Source organism: Sabethes cyaneus, chromosome 1, assembly GCF_943734655.1.
Source record: "Sabethes cyaneus chromosome 1, idSabCyanKW18_F2, whole genome shotgun sequence".
Lineage (NCBI taxonomy): Eukaryota > Metazoa > Arthropoda > Insecta > Diptera > Culicidae > Sabethes > Sabethes cyaneus.
This window is the reverse complement of record NC_071353.1, coordinates 42,948,648-42,972,954: the sequence shown is the minus strand read 5'-3', so window position 1 is coordinate 42,972,954 and position 24,307 is coordinate 42,948,648. Positions and strand designations below refer to the sequence as shown.

At 39.2% G+C, this 24,307-nt stretch overlaps 3 protein-coding genes across 5 annotated transcripts in view; 1 reads left to right on the top strand and 2 right to left on the bottom strand.

Moving 5' to 3' along the window:
• The window catches only part of LOC128746166 (band 4.1-like protein 5), a 42,621-nt gene extending 28,697 nt beyond the window's left edge, over nucleotides 1–13,924 (top strand). Inside the window, exons 2-9 of one of the 3 annotated variants that reach the window (XM_053843376.1) lie at nucleotides 8,103–8,250; nucleotides 8,307–8,483; nucleotides 8,554–8,762; nucleotides 8,828–9,552; nucleotides 9,619–9,992; nucleotides 10,059–10,156; nucleotides 10,524–11,366; nucleotides 12,355–13,924. In XM_053843376.1, coding sequence (XP_053699351.1) covers nucleotides 8,103–8,250; nucleotides 8,307–8,483; nucleotides 8,554–8,762; nucleotides 8,828–9,552; nucleotides 9,619–9,992; nucleotides 10,059–10,156; nucleotides 10,524–11,366; nucleotides 12,355–12,492 — 2,712 coding nt within the window. In that variant the 3' untranslated portion in view covers nucleotides 12,493–13,924. Of the gene's footprint in view, nucleotides 1–8,102; nucleotides 8,251–8,306; nucleotides 8,484–8,553; nucleotides 8,763–8,827; nucleotides 9,553–9,618; nucleotides 9,993–10,043; nucleotides 10,157–10,523; nucleotides 11,367–12,354 lie in introns of all 3 variants that reach the window. The other 2 variants (XM_053843312.1, XM_053843242.1) reach the window with 2 other exon arrangements.
• A 3,609-nt stretch (nucleotides 13,925–17,533) lies between these two features.
• Nucleotides 17,534–19,827, bottom strand: LOC128733108 (actin-87E). The gene is made up of 2 exons (XM_053826724.1): nucleotides 19,733–19,827; nucleotides 17,534–18,986 (listed from the first exon to the last, which is right to left on the bottom strand). Exon 2 carries the CDS (start codon nucleotides 18,965–18,967, stop codon nucleotides 17,837–17,839), a length of 1,131 nt encoding a protein of 376 aa, XP_053682699.1. The 5' UTR covers nucleotides 18,968–18,986; nucleotides 19,733–19,827; the 3' UTR covers nucleotides 17,534–17,836.
• A 421-nt stretch (nucleotides 19,828–20,248) lies between these two features.
• On the bottom strand, nucleotides 20,249–21,448 carry LOC128744634 (actin-42A-like). The gene is made up of 2 exons (XM_053841792.1): nucleotides 20,995–21,448; nucleotides 20,249–20,928 (listed from the first exon to the last, which is right to left on the bottom strand). Exons 1-2 carry the CDS (start codon nucleotides 21,443–21,445, stop codon nucleotides 20,249–20,251), a joined length of 1,131 nt encoding a protein of 376 aa, XP_053697767.1. The 5' UTR covers nucleotides 21,446–21,448.
• Nucleotides 21,449–24,307: the final 2,859 nt, after the last annotated feature.

The following is a 24,307-nucleotide window of genomic DNA, read 5'->3' as shown; positions in this document are numbered from 1 at the left end:
AAACAAGAATAAAGGTGAACATCTACCGTTATAAAAACTTAATTATAAGCCTGACACCTCATTCGATGTCAAGACGTACACAACGAGGTTGGTCTATTCCATAGGAACGGATTCTTTCCCCGAACACCCGCGTTAAGAATCGCGGCTAATATGTTGACAGACGAACAAGTAAGTCGCAAGCGCCTGCATAGTGTCGTCGTCCCGTCAGTAAAACGAATTAGATTAAACTTCTGGCTCGTCGGTTTCTACAGTAGACGGAGGAAGAGACACAATTTGTGTCTACAAATAACTCAACCTGCCAAGGATTGGACCTTAGATAGATTATTTCCTGCTTCGAAACAATTTGCATTGTTGCCGAATTATATGAAAAAATTTCCAAGAACGGTACAGTGAAGTTACAGCATAAAGTGTTGTAAACAGTAAAATTCATTGTAATCGTAAAGTTTTTACATTAATATGAAAAATTTTCTAAGAACGGTACAGTGAAGTTACAGCATAATGTGTTGTAAACAGTAAAATTCATAGTAACCGTAATGTTTTTACATTAATATTCGTTATGCATTTCTACCCGGGTAGTTACTTTGTTTCAAGGACATTTTTATAGCCGAAAAATATAACAAGCGTTGATGATTTTTTATGCAATTCTCTCTAAGATAACAACACCATAGTATAATTCGATTTTGTGCATTAGTACTGGTGCTGGTTTGTACTTTTTAATATAACAACGATAAAATTTATAAATATATGAAATGAAACTGTATTTCTTATAGTAGACTCTAGTGTACAAATATGTTCGAAATTGAGTACGCATTTAGAACATATTCAATAGCTCACTTTTGACATAACTGCACTTTCAGATAAACAAATTCAATAGCCGTGGCTGGGTTTTGAACAGGCAAGCTAACGGGCGACATGGCGATTGACCTCTGGTAAAATATAATTAATTCACGTGTCCGCCGAGGAAAGCATTTTCTTTTCTCATGCAACATTGCTACTACAGGCTTTCTTAATTCGGATCTCATCACCATCATCACCATCATCGCATCGTAATCATACTCTCACTGGTTGTAAGCAAAAATTGATGTTTTGTGGAACACTAACTTCAAAGCGGGAAACGCGCGATTTTCACTTTACTTTTCATTCCAAAAACTTTAAATTAAATTCACTCTCGCAGCAGCAGAAGCGTATCAAATTAAATGTGCGGTTGTTTTTTTTTTTGCTATGCCGTCTCTTATTTATCACATGACGATCGTATCGAATGGTCATAAGCCCGACCTGACGGTAAGACCAAGAAATCGCACTCGTGCTTCAGCAACTGTCAGATGCTGTCGAGCTGATAAAAAATTACTTTCGGGGTTCCTACATTTGACGCTCCGCTGGTGCGCTAGACAACAGATTGAAGTTATGAATGAAAACGGAAGCAGTTTCACCTGGTCGGACGGATAGTCATATTTCGTCACTCTGACAGTTATCGCAATCTTGTGCTTTTGTGGTCAAGGAAACAAGTAACGAATAAACTTAATTGTCTTTAAGACTCGCTGCTTTGGAAATTCTTCAATGTAGACAGATTTCAATTCTGTGGTGAATTTGGAAATGACGTTTCTCCTACCATAAAGGATGTGGATTGTAAATCCGCACCAAATGATTTTTTCTGATCTATAAACACTTGTGGGAAAATATGAAACCAACATCTTTATGAACAGCGGTATAGATTTTCCCACAAAAATTGTACCGGCTGCAGAAAATCATGCTGTCTGAACTTTAAATCTCCTGAGTGTGACTGTTGATTTACTCATTCGTTTTGTTTTTAGCCGTTAGCAGAGAAACTGTGTAAATTCGTTGTTGAATATGGATTCTATCTGCGAGTCAATCCAGTTTAATTTAAATTAACAAGCATAAATAAATAGAGTTTTTCGTCACTATAAATTAAATAAGAAAAATAATATTCTCATGACTGTAGAGCTTTCCAAGCAAGCAGGCTTTGCAAGCCGGTCAGATTTTTTGGTGAAATTAAAAACTGGCCAATGAACTGAATTCATCTAAACGTAAAAACAGAAATAACAAACAAATAAAAAAGAATGCAACAAACCGATCTGAGCTACTTAACAGTGCTCGCTTCCGGAAAGAACATAATAATATTGAAAAAACGCCTGAAATTTTTTTTTTTTTTTCGAATATATTGGGCACCAATATTATTATTATTTCACACCATTCGCACCTCTCTTGCGCTATCTTCTAAAACATAGCATAACTATCCGGACCTATATCTTGGTTGAATTACAGAATATCGATACGGTTAATTGTATCCAGATCAGAACAGGAAAGAAATATTTGTCTAATTTTAATAGCGTTTTGATCGTTTTACTCTTTTTTTCACGGTTTGTATGTATTTCAAATTACACAGAGCAACGCACATGATCTCGCATGATTGATACAGCTGGCGCGTTTACAAATCTCCTCAGCCTTGTGTCTTAAACAGGCAAACAAACCGGTCCTGAGAAACTGTTTCGAACCGTGATTCCGTGATTACAACTGTGATATTTTGGCAACAAAAACAGCGCACTTTGTCCAGCGTCTTACTGGCATTGCAATGGTGCTGTGGTAGCGAGTGCAACCACAAATTGCATAAGAAAAAACTCGAGCAAACTCGAGCAATATACAGTAACTGAGGTGAGGTAATGTATAAGATCAAGCGGGGCATGTTAAACGAGAAGATGTAGGAGGGGTACAATAGGTAAACAGCCCTCCGTTTAGATGACTTGAAAGGTTTACCTCGTTGGCCATGGCTTGTGGAAACTGAGATAAATTTCGAAGGATATCAAACAATTTGTTATGCAGTGTGCGAATGATAATCACTTGCTTAAGCTTTCCTAAGTCACCGGTACGGTTGAAACACATATTTTGCAAATTTAGTTTTGTAAAAAATACTATTGATGCAAATTACTACTAGAATTTCTGGTGAAAGAAAACTATGTCATGACCTCGATCTAACCCAAACTAAATCCAAGCTAAATTAAATGTTTTACCAAGCTTCCAGGTATATTGTGATTGTGTTTTAAATAGCTTTACATTTAATCATAACACAACCATGATTTTTTATTTCAAATTCGACGGGTTATCTCAACCTTTTGCAATTGACGTGGACAGTTTTATTGACATGTTGTCTACTCTATACCACTTCTAGCTATGCTGTACAACAACTTGAATATAACCATTAATTAAAAACGTGAAGTTATGTTATTATGCATATGTTAATCAACGTAATTTAACGTTTAGTGCAATTTCGTATCTATGTGTGTGATTAAAAGCACAGTGAAATAATTAGTCACCATTGAATATTCTAAAGTTATTGAAAATATTAAAATACCATCTCATAGTCTACCAGGTGACTTCGAGGTACGACACTGGTCTAACAAGCCAGTCGTCGTATGTTCGAATCTCAGTTAGGAGAGGCTGGTAGATAGGGCCTACTAGCCAAGAAGTGCTAAAAATCGAGCCTTTCGTTTCGATAGCCACTCGTTTGACCCAAATCGCTTCAAGAGCAATGCTAAAAAGTAAGCAGGATAAGCCCTCAGCTTGTCTCGATCTTCGCCACGTCTCTAAGAGACTCGATCATATTGATTTTAACAATCTCTCGCAGCTGAGATTGGAATATACAACGTACCTCGAACAAAACTGGGAGGCAAAACTGTAACATCTGCCTTCTTTTATTTCAATTCAAAATTTATTTGTTAACTAGCTGAGTACCCGATCTTACTCGGCAGCTATGTTTTTCAGCCAGTTGTACATCTGTTATTGTAACGAAAATTTTCATAATGCAGGAAATAAAACACTTTTGTTCATTTTAATGTGTCTGCCCTTTGTCAGCTCCCCCCCAGACATTTGTAAATCTGTTTTCGGTAACCCGTATAAGGTATAAAGCAAGACAAAGCTTTTTTTACGTTTTTGAACTTCCCTCTTGTCAATGGTCAACCTATTCTCTCCTTTAAGAAATCCTCTCTTGTCGTGAAGCCATTTGTACAACTGCTATCGTTCCAAATGCAGGAGAAACGCACCCATTTGTCCATTTGAACCTTCTTATCTCCTTGTAAGAGGCCGGCTCACCCTTCTATCACCGCCCAACGCTGATTATACCGATGATTATTACGCTCTTTTATGCCAAAAATGTGTGCCAAGTTTGATGAAGTACCATTCAGGTGCTCCGGAGTTATGGCAGAACTTAAAGTCATTTTTTTGTATGGATATTATCACTGCGACCAGCATTTTGATCTATTGTGATATCATCCAGGTATTGTCGCGCACTTTGTTATCCGTGCTTAAGTGTTGGCGTTTTCACCCTTTTTTTCCTTCTACGCTTCTTACTACTCTTCAACCAATCTATAACGAGTGCGGAGACGAGTTATAATTTGCCCTTGGACAAGAGACTTCATTCGCACCTCGAGCAAGTATCATTCTTATAACCAGCCATGGCTAGAGGCACCATGGTCGGTAAAGCGGAGTTCAGCACAAAGTGAGGGTGTGTATGTGTGATAAGTGTTCCTTACTACTTTTGCATTACGAACCTCATTCCTAAAACCAGGTAGTGGAACAAGTTATAATTTACCCTTGAACAAGAGAGGCTCAAGCAAGTACTACTCTTATAACTTGCCCTGGCAAGAGGCTTCAATGTTAGTAAATATAGAATTCAGTAGAAATGATGTGGAGGGGCCTGAGAATAAACCCATGCTAAAGTCACTTTAACATCGAATGACCTGATTCTACTAAGATTCGAACCTACGGCCACTCGCTTCTCAAATTCTTACTCACGCCCCCTTCCCCCCCTTTTCTGTTGTCTTCTTCTGTGTCAGCTCCCTGTTCTGTCACGTAGCCACCAATGCATCTGTTTGCTCTCTGAAAATCCCTATCACGAAAACGAAACACAGCTTTTTTCAGATATCCCTCCTCTGTGGACCCCCCATAACCCCACCTGCTTTTGCCACTGCAATCTGTCTAAATGCAAGAGAAACGCAACACCTTTTACTTTTTCGAACCTTGATAAGGGCCACCCCCTTTTTTGTCAACCACTCAATGCTGATTCCCTTATGTTAAGAAACATGCGTGTCAAGTTTGGTGGAGAACGGTCAATGAAGTTATGATGGAACATACAAACACACTCACACTCACTTATATATATAGAATGAGGAACTCTCGATTCAAACCGAAATGTCTTTTCTCTGAAAATAATTTCCCGTTTCCGAAGAAACTATTTAAGACTAGGTTATGTCAGTTTTTGTTTGTGGAACACCCCCAGGAAAATTTTTTGACTGTATCCTCAGTATCATCAGTTGGCACGCTGACGTCAGTGTGTTCTTTACGTCCCAGATTTGACAGTCTTGTGTGGTTTGTTTTGATCACCTATTAGCAAGAATTAGGAACATACAAACTGCGAAATGACAAAAATATGTAATGTGAAAAACTACTATCACTTTTTTTTGTTTCGGAAAAGTTGGACATTTCTGGTTTCCACAAACAAATGGTATGAATTACTATAGTCATAAATTCATTAGCAATAAATTTAGGTTATAAAGGGAGTAATAAAGAAGATGGTGAACCAAACAAACCACACAAAAAATTCAAACCAGAAGTGAGGTTAGGTGTCTTGCAAAGCTCTATGCTACATCATCATGAGCCTCTGAGTCTGGCTCTTCTGCAGACTATAATATCATGATTTGTTATAACTTATTTGTGGTTGTCTGATCGGGTGCCCCTGCAGTTTCAAATCGAGTCGAGTGCCTCTCTGCAGATTTCGTTCGCTTCTCCCTTCAAGATATGTCCGATCCACCTTTACAATCATGTTCTCAAATCTTTGTTTTTATCAGGCACAGGTTACACCGACGTGCCAAATTACTTGGGAACCAGTTGTTACCAATTCCGAATGATGAATCGCAGGCTACGGTTGTCGAACACTTGCAGTTTCGGCGTTGTATCCGCCGATACGCACCACGTCTCGTAGTGGAAGGTAATGTCTTCCTGTTCTGTATCTGTATGTTTGTATCGGTCTTTTTTTTTTTTTAACGAGTTGGGAAATCTGCTGAGCGCCTTAGAAGATACGGTACTATCAGACACCTGAGAAGATACCTCAGGGAGTGGGGTTTAGGTATCCCGACCCCCCTAATGGGGCGTGAGGATCCCGACCCACTAAAACTCTACTCGAGTCTCCAGCCTCAATCCCCCCTGGCACCACCTTATCGGTATTACTTCAGGGAGTGTATCGGTCTTGGTACCAGCATTACTACGGAAATTCAAGTAAATATGGAACGGAATATTCGTCATCGACCTAAGGTACTTGGAACTACAGATTGCTGAATTTTGTAGCTGGCCGGGTGCTGCTTTGAACAGCTTGATTCCCACAAACTCAGTATCGTTGTTCTGTTGCAAAGGAGAAAAGGTTTGGAAGATCCGTGGCGGTAAAGCCCAGTTTTACCAATGCGATGGCACTACTAATGAACCGTGGGCAGATTTTATAGTGTTGGGAAGAATGCAGGATCGCGTGTAAACTCAAACGTAAACAACACGAGGAAGTGTTTGTTTGGGAGGGTCGTTTTTTCAATTACAACAGCATCATCAACGTGCGTGCACGAAGGCAGATTTGGCGATGAGAAGAAAGCGTTCTAAGCGCGGTTGAAGACAGCGTACGACATTTGCTCGCTACGGGGCATCAAGATCGTCATCGGTGATATGAACGTCGTGAAGGTAGAAATTTATAGACCGGTGATAGTACTCTATAGCCTGCATACCGACACGAATGATAACGGCCAACGATGTATTAACTTCGCAGCTTCCTGGTCTGGTGATGCGAAGCCCCTCTATCCCTTGCAAAGATATTCACAAATCCACCTGGAGATTATCTGACCAACGTACAATGAATCAGATTGACCACGTTCTCATAGATGGCTGGTTCTCCTCAAACATTATGAACATACTTCCTTACGGGGTGCAGATGACTGAAGACCAACAAAACCGTCGGTAAGGACCGCCTACCAGCAGAGCTTTACAAACATGACCGGGAGACACTGGCAACAGCTCTACACTGTGTTATTTTTAAGATTTGGGAGAAGGAAAAGCTGCCGGAGTAACGGATGGAAGGATGTACCCAAAGAAAAAAAAAAAAACGGATGGAAGGGGTGGTTGTTCCATCTACAAAAAGGACTCGACTGTTGCAAAAATGTTGAGAGTACAACGTGCCCACGCATCATATTTTTATTTACCGCAAAGTAGCATACGATACAGTAAAGATCCAAACAAACTATGGCAGATAATGCACGATCATGGTTTTCCGGAAAACTGATGTAACTGCTCAAAGCTATTATTGGATCAAGTGATTATGTTTCAAGATGTGGCGAGGTTTCAGTTAAGGCGACGACTTATCGTGTATGCTGTTCAACATCGCTCTGGAAGGGGTGATCTGACGAACGGGCATCGAAAGGAGGGGCACCATTTTCATCATTAGTAACCAACTCTTAGGCTTCGCAGATGACTTTGACATCATAGCCAGCAACTTTGAGACGGCCTCCGCATCTATCCAAGCCTGAAAGCGGAGCCCAACAGGATTGGGCTGAAAATGAACTAATTGCACCCGGTTGGACACCGAAGGAAAATCTTACAATTAATTGAATCAATGCATACAATGCAAATGTTAGGGAATGGTGAAATTCACGTTAATTTTTGTCCTATATTATATATATTTCATTCTAATGATGTTTAAAATGATAATGCAATTTAAAAAATAACCTTACTATAACAATTGGTTTTACCGCCTATTAATCGGCCAATTAATTTTTGATGAAATTACATATGTGGTTAATGCATAACAATGTTTGAAAAAATATATTAATCGTGGATGTTACGTGAATACTTTATACAAGCATATAGTTTAAACATATTAATAAAATATTCAAACAGATTAAATGCATTCTTTTTATGTATTAATTGTGTTCATTATTGTGCCTCTACTCATCTCTATCTATAATAGCTTAGTCGAATAACTGATGATTCGTTGATCCTACTAGCGTAAAACTACAGTCGACTGACTTTGGAGTATTTCTTGTGTATTTTTTTTACAGAAAAAAGCGTTAGCGAATGATTTGTACGAGCAAGTCTTCTATTCGCTGGACCTAATCGAAAAGGACTACTTCGGTCTCCAGTTTACCGATGCAAATAATGTCAAACATTGGTTAGATCCAACGAAAGCCATCAAAAAGCAGGTTAAAAGTAAGTACGATTGTTTGCAGCTGGCGATCAGCTAGTTCAATACTTGTTTTTTGCAGTCGGCCCACCATATACCCTTCGGTTGAAGGTCAAGTTTTACTCGTCAGAGCCAAACATTCTACGAGAGGAGCTCACAAGGTATCAGTTCTTTCTCCAGCTTAAACAAGACCTGCTAGAAGGTAGACTGGAATGTCCGGACCAACAAGCAGCAGAACTGGCCGCTTTAGCCTTACAATGTTAGTATAGCCTGAAATAACATCTGTTCATATATTTATTGTTCTACTCTTGATGCCGCTGTTTTCACAGCTGAACTGGGTGACTATGATGAAACGATACACAGCGCAGCAACTGTCTCTGAGTTCCGGTTTGTACCCAATCAGACTGAGGAGTTAGAAATCATGATTTTGGATGAATTCAAGAAATGTGTTGGTCTAACACCGGCTCAAGCCGAAACCAGCTTTTTGAATAAAGTTAAATGGTTGGACATGTATGGAGTGGATATGCATACCGTTTTGGTAAGTTTAAATTGCAAAATATATTTTTATTTGTATAGTGAAAGAATGCTTGTACTCTGTTTTAGGGCAAAGATGGTTGTGAGTATCATCTGGGTCTCACACCAACCGGAATACTCGTATTCGAGGGCATCCAAAAGATTGGTCTTTTCTTCTGGCCGAAGATTGGGAAGCTTGATTTCAAGAAGAAAAAATTAACTTTAGTGGTTGTGGAGGATGACGATCATGGCCGGGAGCAAGAGCACACATTTGTTTTCCGACTGCATAATGAGAAGGCCTGCAAGCATCTGTGGAAATGTGCAGTCGAGCATCATGCCTTCTTTCGATTGCGCGCTCCGGTAAAAGGACCTTCAGCGAGACAGAACTTTTTTCGGATGGGCTCTCGCTTCCGATACTCTGGAAAAACAGAGTTCCAGACAACGCAGCAGAACAGGGCTCGGCGGACGGTACAATTCGAGCGAAGACCATCACAGCGTTTTGCTCGCCGGCAATCGCACGTTCTTCGAGAAAGGCAAAAACAGGTTTGTCCTGAGCAGCTGTCTTCACAACCCGGGAGACAGCAATCCCCTTCCGTTGACGACACTCAGAACTCCACATCGGGAACATCTACTCCTTCAGCGAGCACGGTGATACACAATCATATTTCAGCATCAGCAAGCAGTACTTCCGACATTGGAGTGCATGTGGTTAATGGAAATCTTCCGTCACTTTGCTCGAATAAATCTATTTCTTCTAGTGAAGATGTTACTTACGCCAAGTTGGGCTCGTTTGGCAAAGCTGGAATTTCCTATAAGTAAGTCAACCCCTAATAATAATGTATTTAAAAATAATCGCCATTATTGTAATTTTTAATTCTTAGACCTGAAGAATCTGTTGGAAAGCTTATCGATCATGACGTTCCTTGCATTCGACCACCCGGTCATCATCACGGAGGATCTTTTGGGAAAGCATCCATTTGCTCTGGGTTCAGTATCAAAACGAACTCATCTGATAGAGATAGCCAGTTGGACACTCTGATGAAGTCGATTGCAAAAGATCCTGCTTCGTCCTTGCTGAATGATGCTAGTAGTTTCAAAATTACCATCAATAAAACTTCCGAATTAGAAACAAACAACGATACGTTAAAAAAGCTGGCAGTCAGTCCAACTGAAAAGCCTAACAATCAGATAAAGCTTTCGAACGCAGTAGTGACTCCCCTACCACCGGGCCAGATTAAGTGCAATATTCTTAAAGGTAAATTATTTTGTGCAATGTCCTATCTGGTTCATAAATGCAATATTTCAGCACGCGTTGAAGAAGAGCTTCATCCCAAACTAACAAACCATCAACTGTACGTACCGAGTCAACTATTAAGTGACGGTCCGGATTCATTGAATGCAGCGACATTCGTATCGGTGGTAAGTTCTGAAAATATTATCTTGCATTGGCACCGTTTCACTGTTTTTTGGTTGTCTGCACAATGATCGCATTCATTTTAAAATCACGGTTTTAAGTATTCTGTCAACCATATTAAGGGACTTAACATCTCCTGTCCATAGTGTGTTCAACCAACATATGGCAACTTTGCTAGTTACTTAAGCTAGACGAAATCATCTCAAAACTCATGCAAGCTTTATGTATTTTGTTTTTTTTTTCTAATTACATATCGTATTTCCCATACATGAACAAAATGTATCTTGTGTGTATTATGTTTGATTTGATCGTTTAAAACAAACTGTATCATAAAACCTACAAACCGATCGAACCGTCGAATTTAAAACACAGGGCGGTGATAAACTAACCTTGAATCTAACGGGGACCACCACTCCAACTGTCAGCGGCTATACCACGATCACCACCATGATAGCAAGTCCGACGTCCATAACACCGACGTCTCCAGTTCAGCCAATGAAAACCTTCCTGCCAATCACCCCGCCACCGTCACTGGTATCGACTACGAACACTGTAACAGCACAAAATAATCTGCCCGATCAAAGTTCCCTCCCGAGCAGCTCAGGCGCGAATGATAATGTAACTGTAACCCACTTCTCGGAACAAAAGGGCGGCGTCGTTGAGAGAATTAGCGTCCCATCTGCTACTCCTAATTTACTGGATACATCTGTACCTTCGGAAAAACTATCGAACAACAATCCATTCCTCAGCATATCTAACCCATCATCTCCGACAGTCCCAGTAGCAACCAGCAAGACATCAACCAATCCTTTCCACAATATTTCCACCTCCTCCTCTAGTAGTTTGGGAAATTCCGAGACCGCTTTGAACACGATCGATACCATCAGCAGTCCAAGCTCACCCCAGTTGCCACAACCAACTGAGTTCAAAAGCAGTAATCCGTTCAAAGACAGTAGCACTAGGGCTCGTAGCAAATCACCCGTTTTGACGAAGCCTTCTGGCGAGAGCAGGGGTACGTCGCCGAGCGAAAAGCGCGCCTCAAATACGCCTATTATGGTTGATTTGAAAGAACTCAAGAGGGCTCCAAGTTTCAACAAGGCACGAAAAGTAGAGATACCAATGGTGGTTGCCGTTAAAGATGTCACGGAAACTTTGACAACCGGAAATAATCACGATGGCAGTGCTGCGGTTGTGGAGGAGAAAAATCTGCTCAAGGTATGTGAAATACGGCAATCGAGATGCATGCATGATATCGTTAGGATAAGGTAGTAATTTTGGATATTCGGACTTTCCTGGTTTGGCTGTACATATATTGGGAAATGATTTGCGTAACAGACAAGAGGTTGCATCGTCTGCTGGTAGTGATTGATGTAACGGTCATAGGGTACATTGAAACGATGGATATAATTTCACTAATAATTACGCATAACACTAATATTTTTCAAGTTTAAATGTGAACAGAAATGTATAGTCCTTTTGTTGCTGGAAAGCACCACAGCACCCTTTGAGTTAATACAGATAACTAAAATATCAGGGACTTGAATATTTTATCAACACCCTTCGCACCGAAACGTTTGAAATACGAATTTGTTCACTCATAAATAAAACTTTTCTTCAAATAAATTTTATCTGACCTGATTTCAAAATTTTTGCTAGGTTTCTACAATTACCTCTTAAAATGTACCTTTTGTACTCTATGTGATTCCTATAAAACGTTTGTTTTCGTAAAGAACCGTATCATGTTGATCGAATTATATTGCAAGATCCAGCGTACGTCATACATTTTAAAAACCTTCAGAGTAGGATACATATGATAGTCAAGGTGGTAAGGTCTGTTGGAAAAACTAATCATCACTTCTTAAAATGAAAGTAAGTATTCGACTTTTATTAACATGAATTATGTAATGTTGCAACTATTTGTTAGAATGCACTGCGTCTGCTATAAACCAGCCTATGCTTCTAGACACAAGAGTATCGTTTTGGTTATGGTATATTATTCATAACATATGGGTCATTTTATGCGAAATAGTGTAAAGAAATAAAAAAATGTGAGTTGCTTACTTTTATTCTACCAAAATTTTTGTCAAAAAACTTGATTGCGTGTTTTGCATAAAATGATTCGTATAACTTATTATCAGGCGCTTATTATCGCAGTAATAACTGGATCCAAACTATTTTTTATGCTTTAACATGAATCCTCTAGGAAGCCCTCAAGGAGAACATCAAACCTCATTCGATGGACATTTCACCCTGGTTGGTATCGTCTGATGTGGTAACCGGTTCTACCAAGACTAAGGAAGCTACTATAATTCGCAAGTCTGTCATCACTACGCAACTATAAAGGGATATATATAGTACTGATCAGCTTTTGCTTCTTTTCATGAGTGATTTAGTTGTACAGTGTAAATTAGAGTTGCTATCAATGATACTAGTAACTAGTAGCTCTTAGCATACCGTGCTTGTTTTTATTGTATATCGATTTGACGAATTCTCGTTTTGCACTGAATGAATACTTAACTGGTGAACACTGGTAACACTGGTGAATACTTAACGAGATATAAATATGTCTTTTTATTGGAATATGCTCCATTTTAAATTTGCGTACAACGTAGCCTATCTCATAAATCAAATTTACAGAAACGTTTTATGTTTGTAATAGAGTGCTAACAGAATCAAAACTTATATGGTTACTTATTTCAACATTCGGTGACCACCCCATAGTTATTTATCATAGTATTGACTAAGATATCCGTACATTTTGATAAAAATGCAGCTTCCGCATGATTATTGTAGCCGATATAGTATTAAATGATCTCAACACATTCCACAACCAGCTGTCACAAGTTTAAGTCGACGAATAATGTGTTAGCGTGTCTAATCGGATCACCGCATAATTGGTGCTTTCGATCAACAATCAACGTACTTTCCTTTTTACTTATCCACAAGCATAGATACTTAGAACATACGCATGCTCTAAAGTGATATAGCGCATACATCGAATATGCTAAACTACCGAGAATTTGCGCTTTACGCACCTTCCTGCTGTGCCTTAAATATCCACATTTGTAACCGATAAAATACACAACCGAGAGAGCACTCATAGGAATCTGGTGCCATTTTGTTAGAATCAGAATAGTTCGTGTGACATTTTGGTGTGAAGATATGGTAAATCATTTTTTCCGCAGTTATTGCAGAATGAAAAGAAAACGGCCAATGTTCGCGAGAACGCGAGAAATGAACGAGAATAACTTCAGTATGCTAAGTATTTATTTAGAACTTTGTTAATCTCCGTCCGTTCTATCCAGACAGGATTAGAAGGGAACGTGACTTTTTATTTTAATGAGCTGTAATAAAAACAAAAGAAATGTTTATGAATTCGAAAAACATCGAAATAAACTAAGAATTATATAACTGACGATGTATTCAACAACCGTGTGAACAATAAAACTGATAAAAAATAAGTGAAACAGTTAAGTGAAACAAAGTTAGAATTCAAATCAAAATTTTTATCTATTTCATATACCAGAGAATTTTAAAAACATATAATAGAAAAGTATTTTTATGTATCTACAACTTATATAGCAAAAGATGAATGCGAATACGTCTCCTAGAAGAACGTAGTGATTTGTTTTTTGGTTCAAAGAATGAGAGAGAACAAATTGTACTTAACGAAACAATAAACCCCTGTTGACTGTTGGGAGGAAACGTTTCTTTAAACGACATTTTATGCAAATAGTGCAGCTCAGTGATTGATTGTGTAATAAAACGATGTATGCAATAGAGATTAATGTTTCGTTTATCCGAAAGGCAACATAATTTATAATCCTTATAAATCCCTGATTTTTAAACTAATCTTGTTATAATTGTTTTAAACTGTATACAAACTTAAATTTCCCTACGATAAAACTAAATCATGACGTGGTATAGGTTTTTTTAATTAATCAGTGAATAAACAGCGGTCACGTTTAAATTCTAAATATATTAAATATATATATTAAAGTACTTTTGTGAATCCAAGTGGGATTCGGGTTAAAAATTACCAAATGTGATTGTTTCGTGGTACGGGGATCTCTAATAACTAATATGTAATTGTAATTGAACCTCCTCAATTCGTACATTAAACTCCTTAAAAAGTTTGTATGGATTGGGGCGGCTAAGAATTTGACATTATCAAGAAAAATGAGCAAAATCACCAAATCTGGTTGGATATCGAAATAAAATCTTACAATTAAGTCAATAAATACAAATGTTTGGGGATGGTAAAATTCATGTTAATTTTTATGCTATATTATAAATATTTCATTCTAGTAATGTTCCTCGTGGGCTTGGTGGATTGGCCTTGACGAGGGCTCCCTTCCTCTAGATAGCTATAAGATATACTGACTAGACGCCTCGGATTATGCGGGACTGTCCCGGATTTGGATGGCTTGTCCCGGATTACTAAGCGTCCCGGAAAGTGTCCCGCATTGATTAAGATCGATTAAATCGATTAAAAACGAAACATCTTTAGAGGATGAAACATAGAAAATTATGTCACATTGCATGAAAAAACTTACTGCTTACTTACTCGCTCGTCAGCTAGTGCACACGCTCCCCAGTCACGATCCCGGCCAGCTGGTACCTCATACTCCTCATCTGACCAATGTCGCTGTTGATTTTGATTATGATTGTTCTCTTCATCTTCAACTTTCGCTTCATTATCCCCCAGTATTTTAACCCGGAGACCATTTGGTGCACTCAGCTCTTTTGAGTTGAACTGAAGTCCATTGTCCATTGTAGCATGCATGCTGAAACTGAGATAGGCTATCATGGGACTTAATGAAGGGCAAAATCCTGGCAAATGCCTGGTGAGGCACCTAACCCTGTGTATCTCCGAATTCTTATCCATCACAAAACACTGGTTTTCACACGAACGGCAATGAAACAGATCCCTTGCCAACTCATGACCTTTTATCACGAACCTATCCCCAAAACCAATCTCGAATCTGCTATAAACTTTACCGCGAGCCAGAGCATGACCCCGAATTTAACCCCTTGGTTTGGCTGAAATCAACCATCTCTGAAGCTTATTCATCATCGAGTCAGACACATGCATCGTGTTTCGTTACCACCCGGCCGCACAGCCCACGAGGCCGGATTCTAGCATTTGTTTATTGTTTGAGGCTTCTGTTGGGCTCCCCACTTGCTCGGTAACACTTGTAGCCATTGTGAGACGGATTCACCATACAGTACAGCGGTCAGTATTCAGTTTTTTCACCAAAGCACAACACGTGATGCTGAGATCAGCCTTGACTTTCCGTATGACCCTCAACCGCCTTGCGGACAGCCCTGTGAGTTTTCTTGCACCCCTCAATTACTCATACTACAGCTCCTTTAGGATAATCCGTCCCTCCCTCTTGAGTCCCGCCAGCTCCCGAGCCGACGCTGATGGATTCTGCAGGTGATCGCACACAATTACTTTCATTTCTCCTCCTGCATGCTGAATATCTCGAAACCACGTTACCTTTAAACTGCGAAAAAAATGATCCCATGTTTACTACCGAACCGATTTAGCAAATAAGCCATTCAAAATGTCCCGCATTCACCCAAAAAAAATCTAGTCACTTTACTATAAGAATGAAACGGCGATTTTACGAAGTCAACAAATATATGTGTCATTCAACAAGAAATTTACAGTTAAAATTTTTTTGACGCTGTTTGGCACGGATGCTTGTCGTCTCATTTACTTAATCCTAAAAGGTTATATTATAGTCCAAGTAACAACACTCCGCTCGTCGGACGCCTGGGGTCTATTTGCTACTACAGTAATACCTCGATATAAGATAACTTTTACCTCGACATAACGTAATTTTTCAACATTAATGTTGTATTAACTGTCATTGTAGTATGATCTCGTACTGCCACTGTGCGAAAATTATTGCTATTTCTTAAATGTTTTAAGTTATTTTACAATTTCGTTATTTAGTTTTTCAAATTTCAATTAACACAATCTTTGCTTCTTCGCATTTCTTAATGAATCTTTCAAACCACAAGACCAATCATCGTAAAATTTGAAAGTTAACGGTTTGAAAGGTTTCCCCTTCACTTGCAATCAATTTCATTCGAATAAGAATAAATTTCATTTTTGCTTCGATATAGCGTAACGAAAATAAAAATAAAGTTACTTTATATCAAGGTATTACTGTACAAACAAAATGATAAATCATAATTTGAATTGGTTATTAAATCCCAAATAAACAATACTTTCAACCTTTAATACTTTAATTGAATTATAAGTGCATTATAAATAAATCTTTAATAAAAGTGTTCAAATCTTTAGATCAAAATTATTAAACAATCTATGTTTTAAACTTTAATTCTATTAGTATTCAGAAAATATCAAAAAAATTAATGAAAACCAATTCGAACCCGCAACATCTACCTGATGTATCCTCGGGTTTCCCTTACTTACTTATGACGATGATAACTTTGGGTTGTATATGTGCCATCATTCTAGCATTACAACCACACTGACATCATTGCATGACATCATGGTATGATGGTTGCGACTACTAATACTTATAAGCAATAGTAACTCCCTTGAGATAAAAGGTGGCGTTAGTAGTATCTCCTTTGCATTATATATGCGAACCTTCTACTATGCCCAATCTTGAGTTCTGTAGTCTTCGTTCTAATGTTGTTTTTCCGTTACGATATCGGGAAAGTAGACGAAGACCCGCCGTAGATGAAGCCATCCCAAGACGAAACGAAGGCGCCCTACTAATCGTCAACTTTTCTTTAGTAGAACTAGAGTGACTATATACAGAGTGGCGCCAAGTCATCCCAAATGTATGCAATGCGGTTTATCCTAGGTTTTTCTTTCTCTTTCCTGCATACGCGCTGGATAGGTTGTCTGCTCGATTGGAATGACACTGACAGATAATTATCATTCCAATTTTGACATTGTCGCCACTCTGTATATAGTCACTCTAAGTAGAACTTTAACTGCTAAATGGTCATTGACTACTGCTTACAGTATTTTATTACCATATATTATTGTAGTCTTTAAAGACATTTACATTAATTGTCTATTTTGATATTCGACTAAGTCGAGACGTGTTACTCAACATGAGTTTGACAGATCCTTATTTTAAAAATTCAGAAGTAAAACAAAATGGTGGACGTTAACATAAACATCAGGTTTTTAGTTAAAAAATTGACTAGCCTTCCTTTAACCTCAACTTAACCCTCAACCTGTACCAAAAATTGAAATTACAGATAAAAGATTTTAGTTGACACGTACATTCTTGTACTTTGGGCTGTGTTTTCACTGTTTAAGACAGGTGCCAAAAAAAGCGAGTTTAAAAAATTATAAATTCAACAATTTTATTCTTTTCGTTTTGTATTTTTTCGTATAATTATTTTTTGTTATGTCAATAAATAGAATAATTGTAAAACAATCACTGGAACAAAATTCGATTCGAGTCCATTCAAAGGAAGTGGCGCGCAAATTAAACGACTGAAAAAATCTAAATCCTTAAAGTAAGGGTAGAACGTAAGTACTAAAGCGCAATGAGCATGACAGTCTTGAGACGATTCGATAAATTCGAACAGAAGATTGATTGATTTTTTTTCGCAAATAATTTGCACTTTTAAAGCTAGTAGTATTGATGTGTCTGAGTCTCGGTGTCCATATTCCGTGCTATTTAGAAACACTTGCGGTGAACGATTCCGGGACCAGATTCGTCATATTCTTGTTTGGAAATCCACATCTGCTGGAAGGTCGACAGTGAAGCCAAGATAGAACCACCGATCCATACTGAATATTTGCGTTCTGGTGGTGCAATGATTTTGATTTTGATGGTGGACGGAGCAAGAGCAGTAATTTCCTTTTGCATGCGATCGGCAATACCTGGATACATAGTGGTACCACCGGACATTACAATGTTGGCGTACAGATCCTTACGGATGTCGACGTCACATTTCATAATCGAGTTGTAGACAGTTTCATGAATACCGCATGATTCCATTCCGAGGAATGATGGCTGGAAGAGCGACTCTGGGCAGCGGAAACGTTCGTTACCAATAGTAATAACCTGACCATCAGGAAGTTCGTAGGACTTCTCAAGAGCAGTGGATGCGGCAGCAGTCGCCATTTCTTGTTCAAAATCCAAGGCAACATAGCAAAGTTTTTCCTTAATATCGCGAACGATTTCACGCTCAGCCGTGGTAGTGAACGAGTAGCCACGTTCAGTCAGGATCTTCATCAAATAATCAGTTAAATCACGACCGGCCAGATCTAGACGGAGGATAGCATGTGGTAAAGCATAACCTTCGTAAATTGGGACAGTGTGAGAAACGCCATCACCGGAATCCAGTACGATACCGGTGGTACGACCAGAAGCGTACAACGATAGCACGGCCTGGATAGCCACGTACATAGCTGGGGAGTTGAACGTTTCAAACATAATCTGAGTCATCTTTTCGCGGTTAGCTTTCGGGTTCAGGGGAGCTTCGGTCAGTAGAACTGGGTGTTCTTCGGGAGCCACGCGCAGTTCATTGTAGAAGGTATGATGCCAAATCTTCTCCATATCATCCCAATTGGTAATGATTCCGTGCTCGATCGGGTACTTTAGCGTTAGAATACCTCGCTTGCTTTGAGCCTCATCACCAACATACGAATCTTTCTGGCCCATGCCGACCATCACACCCTGATGGCGTGGCCGACCAACGATCGATGGGAACACAGCACGTGGTGCATCGTCTCCAGCGAAACCGGCTTTGCACATACCGGAACCATTGTCAACGACCAGGGCAGCAACATCGTCGTCACACATTTTGGCGTATTGAGGCTATCTGGAAAGAGTACAAAATGTTTTTTCAATGTACTTAAGGTTCTTAAATTTACTTATATCAATGTTATTAAAGAGTCGTACGTCACGAGTAAGCCAACTTGATTTAAAACCGGCGAGAGTTTGACCGACATGAAAACTTTACTATTACCAAAAATATCAATTAAAATTGTAGAAAGCTATTCGCATGCTTATTTCATAAATTACTCGTTATATTGATCTATCTTTACATGACTGTCGTTAACCAGCCTAAAATAATTATGATGTTACACTCTCGTTCTCGACTTTATAGCTATCATTCTCAAATAAATACTCTCAATATTTATAAATTTTGGCATATTCCATCAAAATTGCTAATTTTCCCGTATATTTTTATTTGCGATAAACTTCAATGCATTATACATATTTTATAACCCGTTCTATAAAAGTCCATTGAATTAGTGTTTATTGATTTTCTTTAAATTTAGTCCTATATAGTTTAAAACATCAAATTCAACAACAGCTTAGATCTGAAAAACAAAGTGAACTATCTTTCTAAGGATCCATAGAATTAATTCCATTAAGTATAATTTAAATTAATTTCATAACATAGACATAGCAAAGCACTCTTCTAGTTTCACTACGAAACGTAAACCGTTCGTCATTGTTGCTTTGTCACAGAACAAATATCTTAGTACAGTTTAAATACACTAGCAATTCTACTATTCTTGCGTATCACGTGTTTTTCTTCCATAACACTCCGTTGCTCACCTGGTTAACTTCTGTTACACTACTAAATTTCGACACTTTCCACGAACACGGCGGGACTCCTTGGAATCTAGAGGACGCAGCTCACGGCTCTCCGGTACACAACTGGCTAATTGGATTTAGAATAATCCAATATTTATACCCTCGCGCGGTCGGTGGCAATATTCTATCGGACCAACTGCTACTACTTCCACATGGCTGGATGAGCAGGCGTCTCATTTTTCCCGGGGCGCATGTGCTTCTACGTGCATGAGTGGGTGTGGAAAATTTATCCATTTCCCTACGAACAGCAGAACATTCGAAATCAAAGTCGATGACGATCGAGAGCTAACGTGACTTAAACGAAGCCATCTGAATTCAGTGATAATATAACATGACTGATAGATGTTGCATAATTCAACAGTCTTATAAATAAAAAACCATTATCTTTTATTGCTTATCAATTGTCATCACATGAAGGAACTAATCAGAGCCAATAGACTGGCCATTATTGCGCAACTACATAGAGATAAAACCAGCTTAAAAGCACTTGCGATGAACGATTCCAGGGCCAGCTTCGTCGTATTCCTGTTTGGAAATCCACATCTGTTGAAACGTACTTAGGGAGGCCAGAATGGAACCACCGATCCAGACAGAGTACTTGCGTTCCGGTGGGGCAATGATTTTGACTTTGATGGAGGATGGAGCTAGAGATGTTAGCTCGCGCTGCATTCGGTCGGCGATTCCAGCAAACATTGTAGAACCTCCCGACAGTACAGTATTAGCAAACAGATCCTTACGAATATCAACGTCACATTTCTTAATTGAGTTGAACACAGTTTCGTGGACTCCAACGGTTTCCATTCCGATGAAAGATGGCTGAAATAGTGTTTCTGGACAGCGGAACCGTTCGTTTCCGATGGTAATAACTTGTCCATCAGGAAGTTCGTAAGATTTTTCCAGTGCCGACGAAGTGGATGCTGTAGCCATTTCCTGTTCAAAATCTAAAGCAACATAGCACAGCTTTTCCTTGATATCACGTACGATTTCTCGTTCAGCGGTAGTAGTGAAAGTGTATCCTCTTTCGGTCAAAATAGTCATTAGGTAATCGGTCAGATCACGTCCTGCAAGGTCAAGTCGCAGTATAGCATGTGGCAGAGCATATCCCTCATAGATCGGAACGGTGTGGGAAACGCCATCTCCCGAGTCAAGCACAATTCCTGCGAAAAAAGAGATTTTTTCCATTTAGTTAGAGTGCTTGAGTATGGGGTTTTTTCACTTATTACCTGTGGTGCGTCCTGACGCGTACAGACTGAGCACAGCCTGAATCGCGACGTACATAGCTGGGCAGTTAAAAGTTTCGAACATAATTTGCGTCATCTTCTCTCTATTGGCTTTCGGGTTTAGTGGAGCTTCGGTCAGCAGAACTGGGTGCTCTTCGGGAGCCACTCTGAGCTCATTGTAGAAGGTATGGTGCCAAATTTTCTCCATATCATCCCAATTAGATACGATTCCATGCTCTATTGGGTACTTTAGCGTAAGAATACCTCGCTTGCTCTGGGCTTCGTCGCCGACGTACGAGTCCTTTTGGCCCATACCAACCATCACTCCCTGATGGCGGGCACGTCCAACGATCGACGGGAATACAGCACGTGGTGCGTCATCACCTGCGAAACCGGCCTTGCACATCCCTGAACCATTATCGATAACCAACGCGGCGATCTCTTCGTCACACATTTTGTCTGTTTTCCAACTGAGGTTCTCTGTACAACGGCGACTAAAACGAACTTCAATTGTCGATTGCGCATTTATAGCTCATTGATAAGAACCTTATCAGGGTCTCCAGTTATTGTGTGAAATAAGCTATACAAAGATATAACATCTGATATGGGATATAATGGTGGACGAGTCACATACGTCACCTGATTACCTAGGAATTACAATACTGCATGTAGAAATTTTAGTAGGAAAATCTTTCACAGATTCAATTGATGCAACTTGTTGGCGTTTCGCTGTGGTGAAGAAAACAGTCGGTGCATGTGTGACACGTATATCGGAATTTCACAGGGTGGGAGGTTACGCATCTTTACCCCGCGCGCTTAGAGGAGATTCGTCATTTGAAATTGCAAATTGGTGCGATTCTCTCAGCGCTTCGTGAAGAGATATTTAAAGGATAGCTAATTTTTCAATTTTCTAGTTTTGGGCAGCTCATTCAAAATCTCCATTCAAGGCCGGTAGAGATATATACATGTTTATTTTTTTGTTTGTATAAACACAAACATACTGTTTTGCAGACGGCTGATGTCGGTTGAAATTTGTTACTTAACTATAAATTCCCCTCACTTCAACACCCTCTGTGAAAGAAAGGCTACGTGAAAGGAAATTTGTAAACAGAGAAATCGGTATTTTGTGAGCGTAACGGTTCAACCAGAGAGCGTCTCCAAAGCCGCGGGTCAAAACCGCTCATGTTTCCATATAAGGCTTGGAAAACCGACGACATGTACGTTATACGTTTGTGGGTGGAAATTATAGCTGCATTGTTCGTTCGTATTGGTTTTCAGGCGAACGCAATAATGGACATTTTAATACGGTTTTTGGATTTATTCCAGATGAGTAAAAAATATTCTTTCGAAATATTAATCATCATCTGTCAACAAATCAATTACTAACTTCCGATTGAGGCATGCCAGGAAGAATGAAAAAGCGCAGCTTGAGAGGCAGAAATTAATCGCAACTTTTCGATCAGCTTCAGTGCCAAAAAAAAAGAAACAAATTGCACACTATCTGATCTCGTGAAAATTTTGCATCGTAATTTTTAGTAAGAGGTACAATTTGATGTATCTGCAAACACGCAATGGAACGGTGCTCTATTTTTAAGTTATGCGTTGGTTGGCCCATCGACTTTAAAGGAATCACTTCACTGTGCAATGATGATCGTTATTTGTTGTACAGTGAGGAATATTGACGTCGGAATTGTGAAGAAATGTCGAATTAGAAATATTTTGGGAACAGTTGTAGGATATAGAGGAATACATTCGTTCATGACCGGCTTCATGGAGGTTATACCGGACCAAATCTTCACCCTGCGGCAGATCCTTCAGAAGCGCCGCAAATTCCGAGTCCCCACGCATCACCTGTTCATTGATTTCAAAGCCGCATATGATAGTGTAAACCAACAAGTGCTATGGAAAGTTCTGGACTGAAACGGCTTTCCGGGTAAGCTTACTAGACTTATCATAGCTACGATGGATAGAACCCTGTGAGCTGTGAACTGTGAGGAAATCTTAGCTGGATTGTCGGACCCAGTCGAATCTCGTAGGAGACTTCAACAAGACGATGTTCTTCCTGCCTGATATTCAACATTGTGCTTGAAGGTGTTATAAGACGAACGGCGATCGAAATGCGGGACACGATTTTCAATAAATCCAGTCAATTTGCCGACTACGTGGATGCTGTCGGTAGAACATTTGAGGCGGTGAAAGATCAGTATACCAGACTACAACGTGAAACAGAGAAAGTTAGGCTGAAGATAAATACGTGTAAAACGAAGTATTTGCTGGCGGGCGGGACCACGCGCGGCAGGGTACACTTAGGCAGTACCGTGGTAATCGGCGGAGATGAGTTTAAGGTAGTCGACCAGTTTGTATACCTTGTATAACAATCTGAGCCTCCCTATAAAGTGCACATTATATAAAACGCCAGTTAGACCGATTATCCTCTACGGGCATGAAACGTGGACACTGCGAGCACTCGGAGTTTTCGAACGGCAGGTGCTTAGAATCATCTTTGGCAGCGTGCACGCTAACGATGTATGGAAGCGAAGAATGAACCACGAACTCGCGCGTCTCTACGTTGAATCCAGTATTAAGAAAGTGGCTATCTATCCTGCAAAAATGGTTTTCGCATCGAATCCGGATGGAATACGACCAAGATGGGCACAGCAAGCAAGGTGGCTGACCAGGTGGAAGGAACTACACGGGATTGTCCATGGTTGTGAAACACCCGCCATTTTTAACATTTACTGCCAAGTTACTGCCAACATTTCGTCTCATTTTATTATAGCTTTTTATTGAACAACGATCAAAATATAGCTTATAGAATAGTTTTAAAAAAATGTTTAAAAAAAAATTACCCAAAAAAGTAAAATAATTGACTCAAAAAATATTGTATTAATTTTTTTAAAAATGGCGTCAACAGCAAAGTTCTCCGGATCTGAACCTCCCAGAAAATCAATTATTTAATACTTCAACAATCATAAACATATTTTAAACAACTAATCAAAAGTTAGTTATATAAGACACCGATGCTGCTTCACTCAAATCACCAAAGTACTGAAGAAGGCTATAAGTACCAGTTGGAATACGTATCTGCGGAGTATTTGTGTTAGTGAATAATTTGAATAGCTATGTTATAGTTAGGGTACAGTGATATTTTGTAATTATTTGTTGGATGAATATTGTGAAGGTTTTCAGTAGCAGAATATCTCGAACTTCCTGTTTTTATGTGCATTCAGGTATGGATGATTAAATTATGTAGCTGATATTTATCGCTTTATATTTAAGGTGTTTTCCGTTAATAAATGATCGAAATAAATGATAT

Excerpts from the sequence above, each read along its gene's own strand:
- LOC128733108 (XM_053826724.1), bottom strand. The coding sequence starts at position 18,967 with ATGTGTGACGACGATGTTGCTGCCCTGGTCGTTGACAATGGTTCCGGT.
- LOC128744634 (XM_053841792.1), bottom strand. The coding sequence starts at position 21,445 with ATGTGTGACGAAGAGATCGCCGCGTTGGTTATCGATAATGGTTCAGGG. Across the intron at positions 20,929-20,994 it reads CGCGTCAGGACGCACCACAG|GAATTGTGCTTGACTCGGGA; the intron begins GTAATAAGTGAA and ends CTTTTTTCGCAG.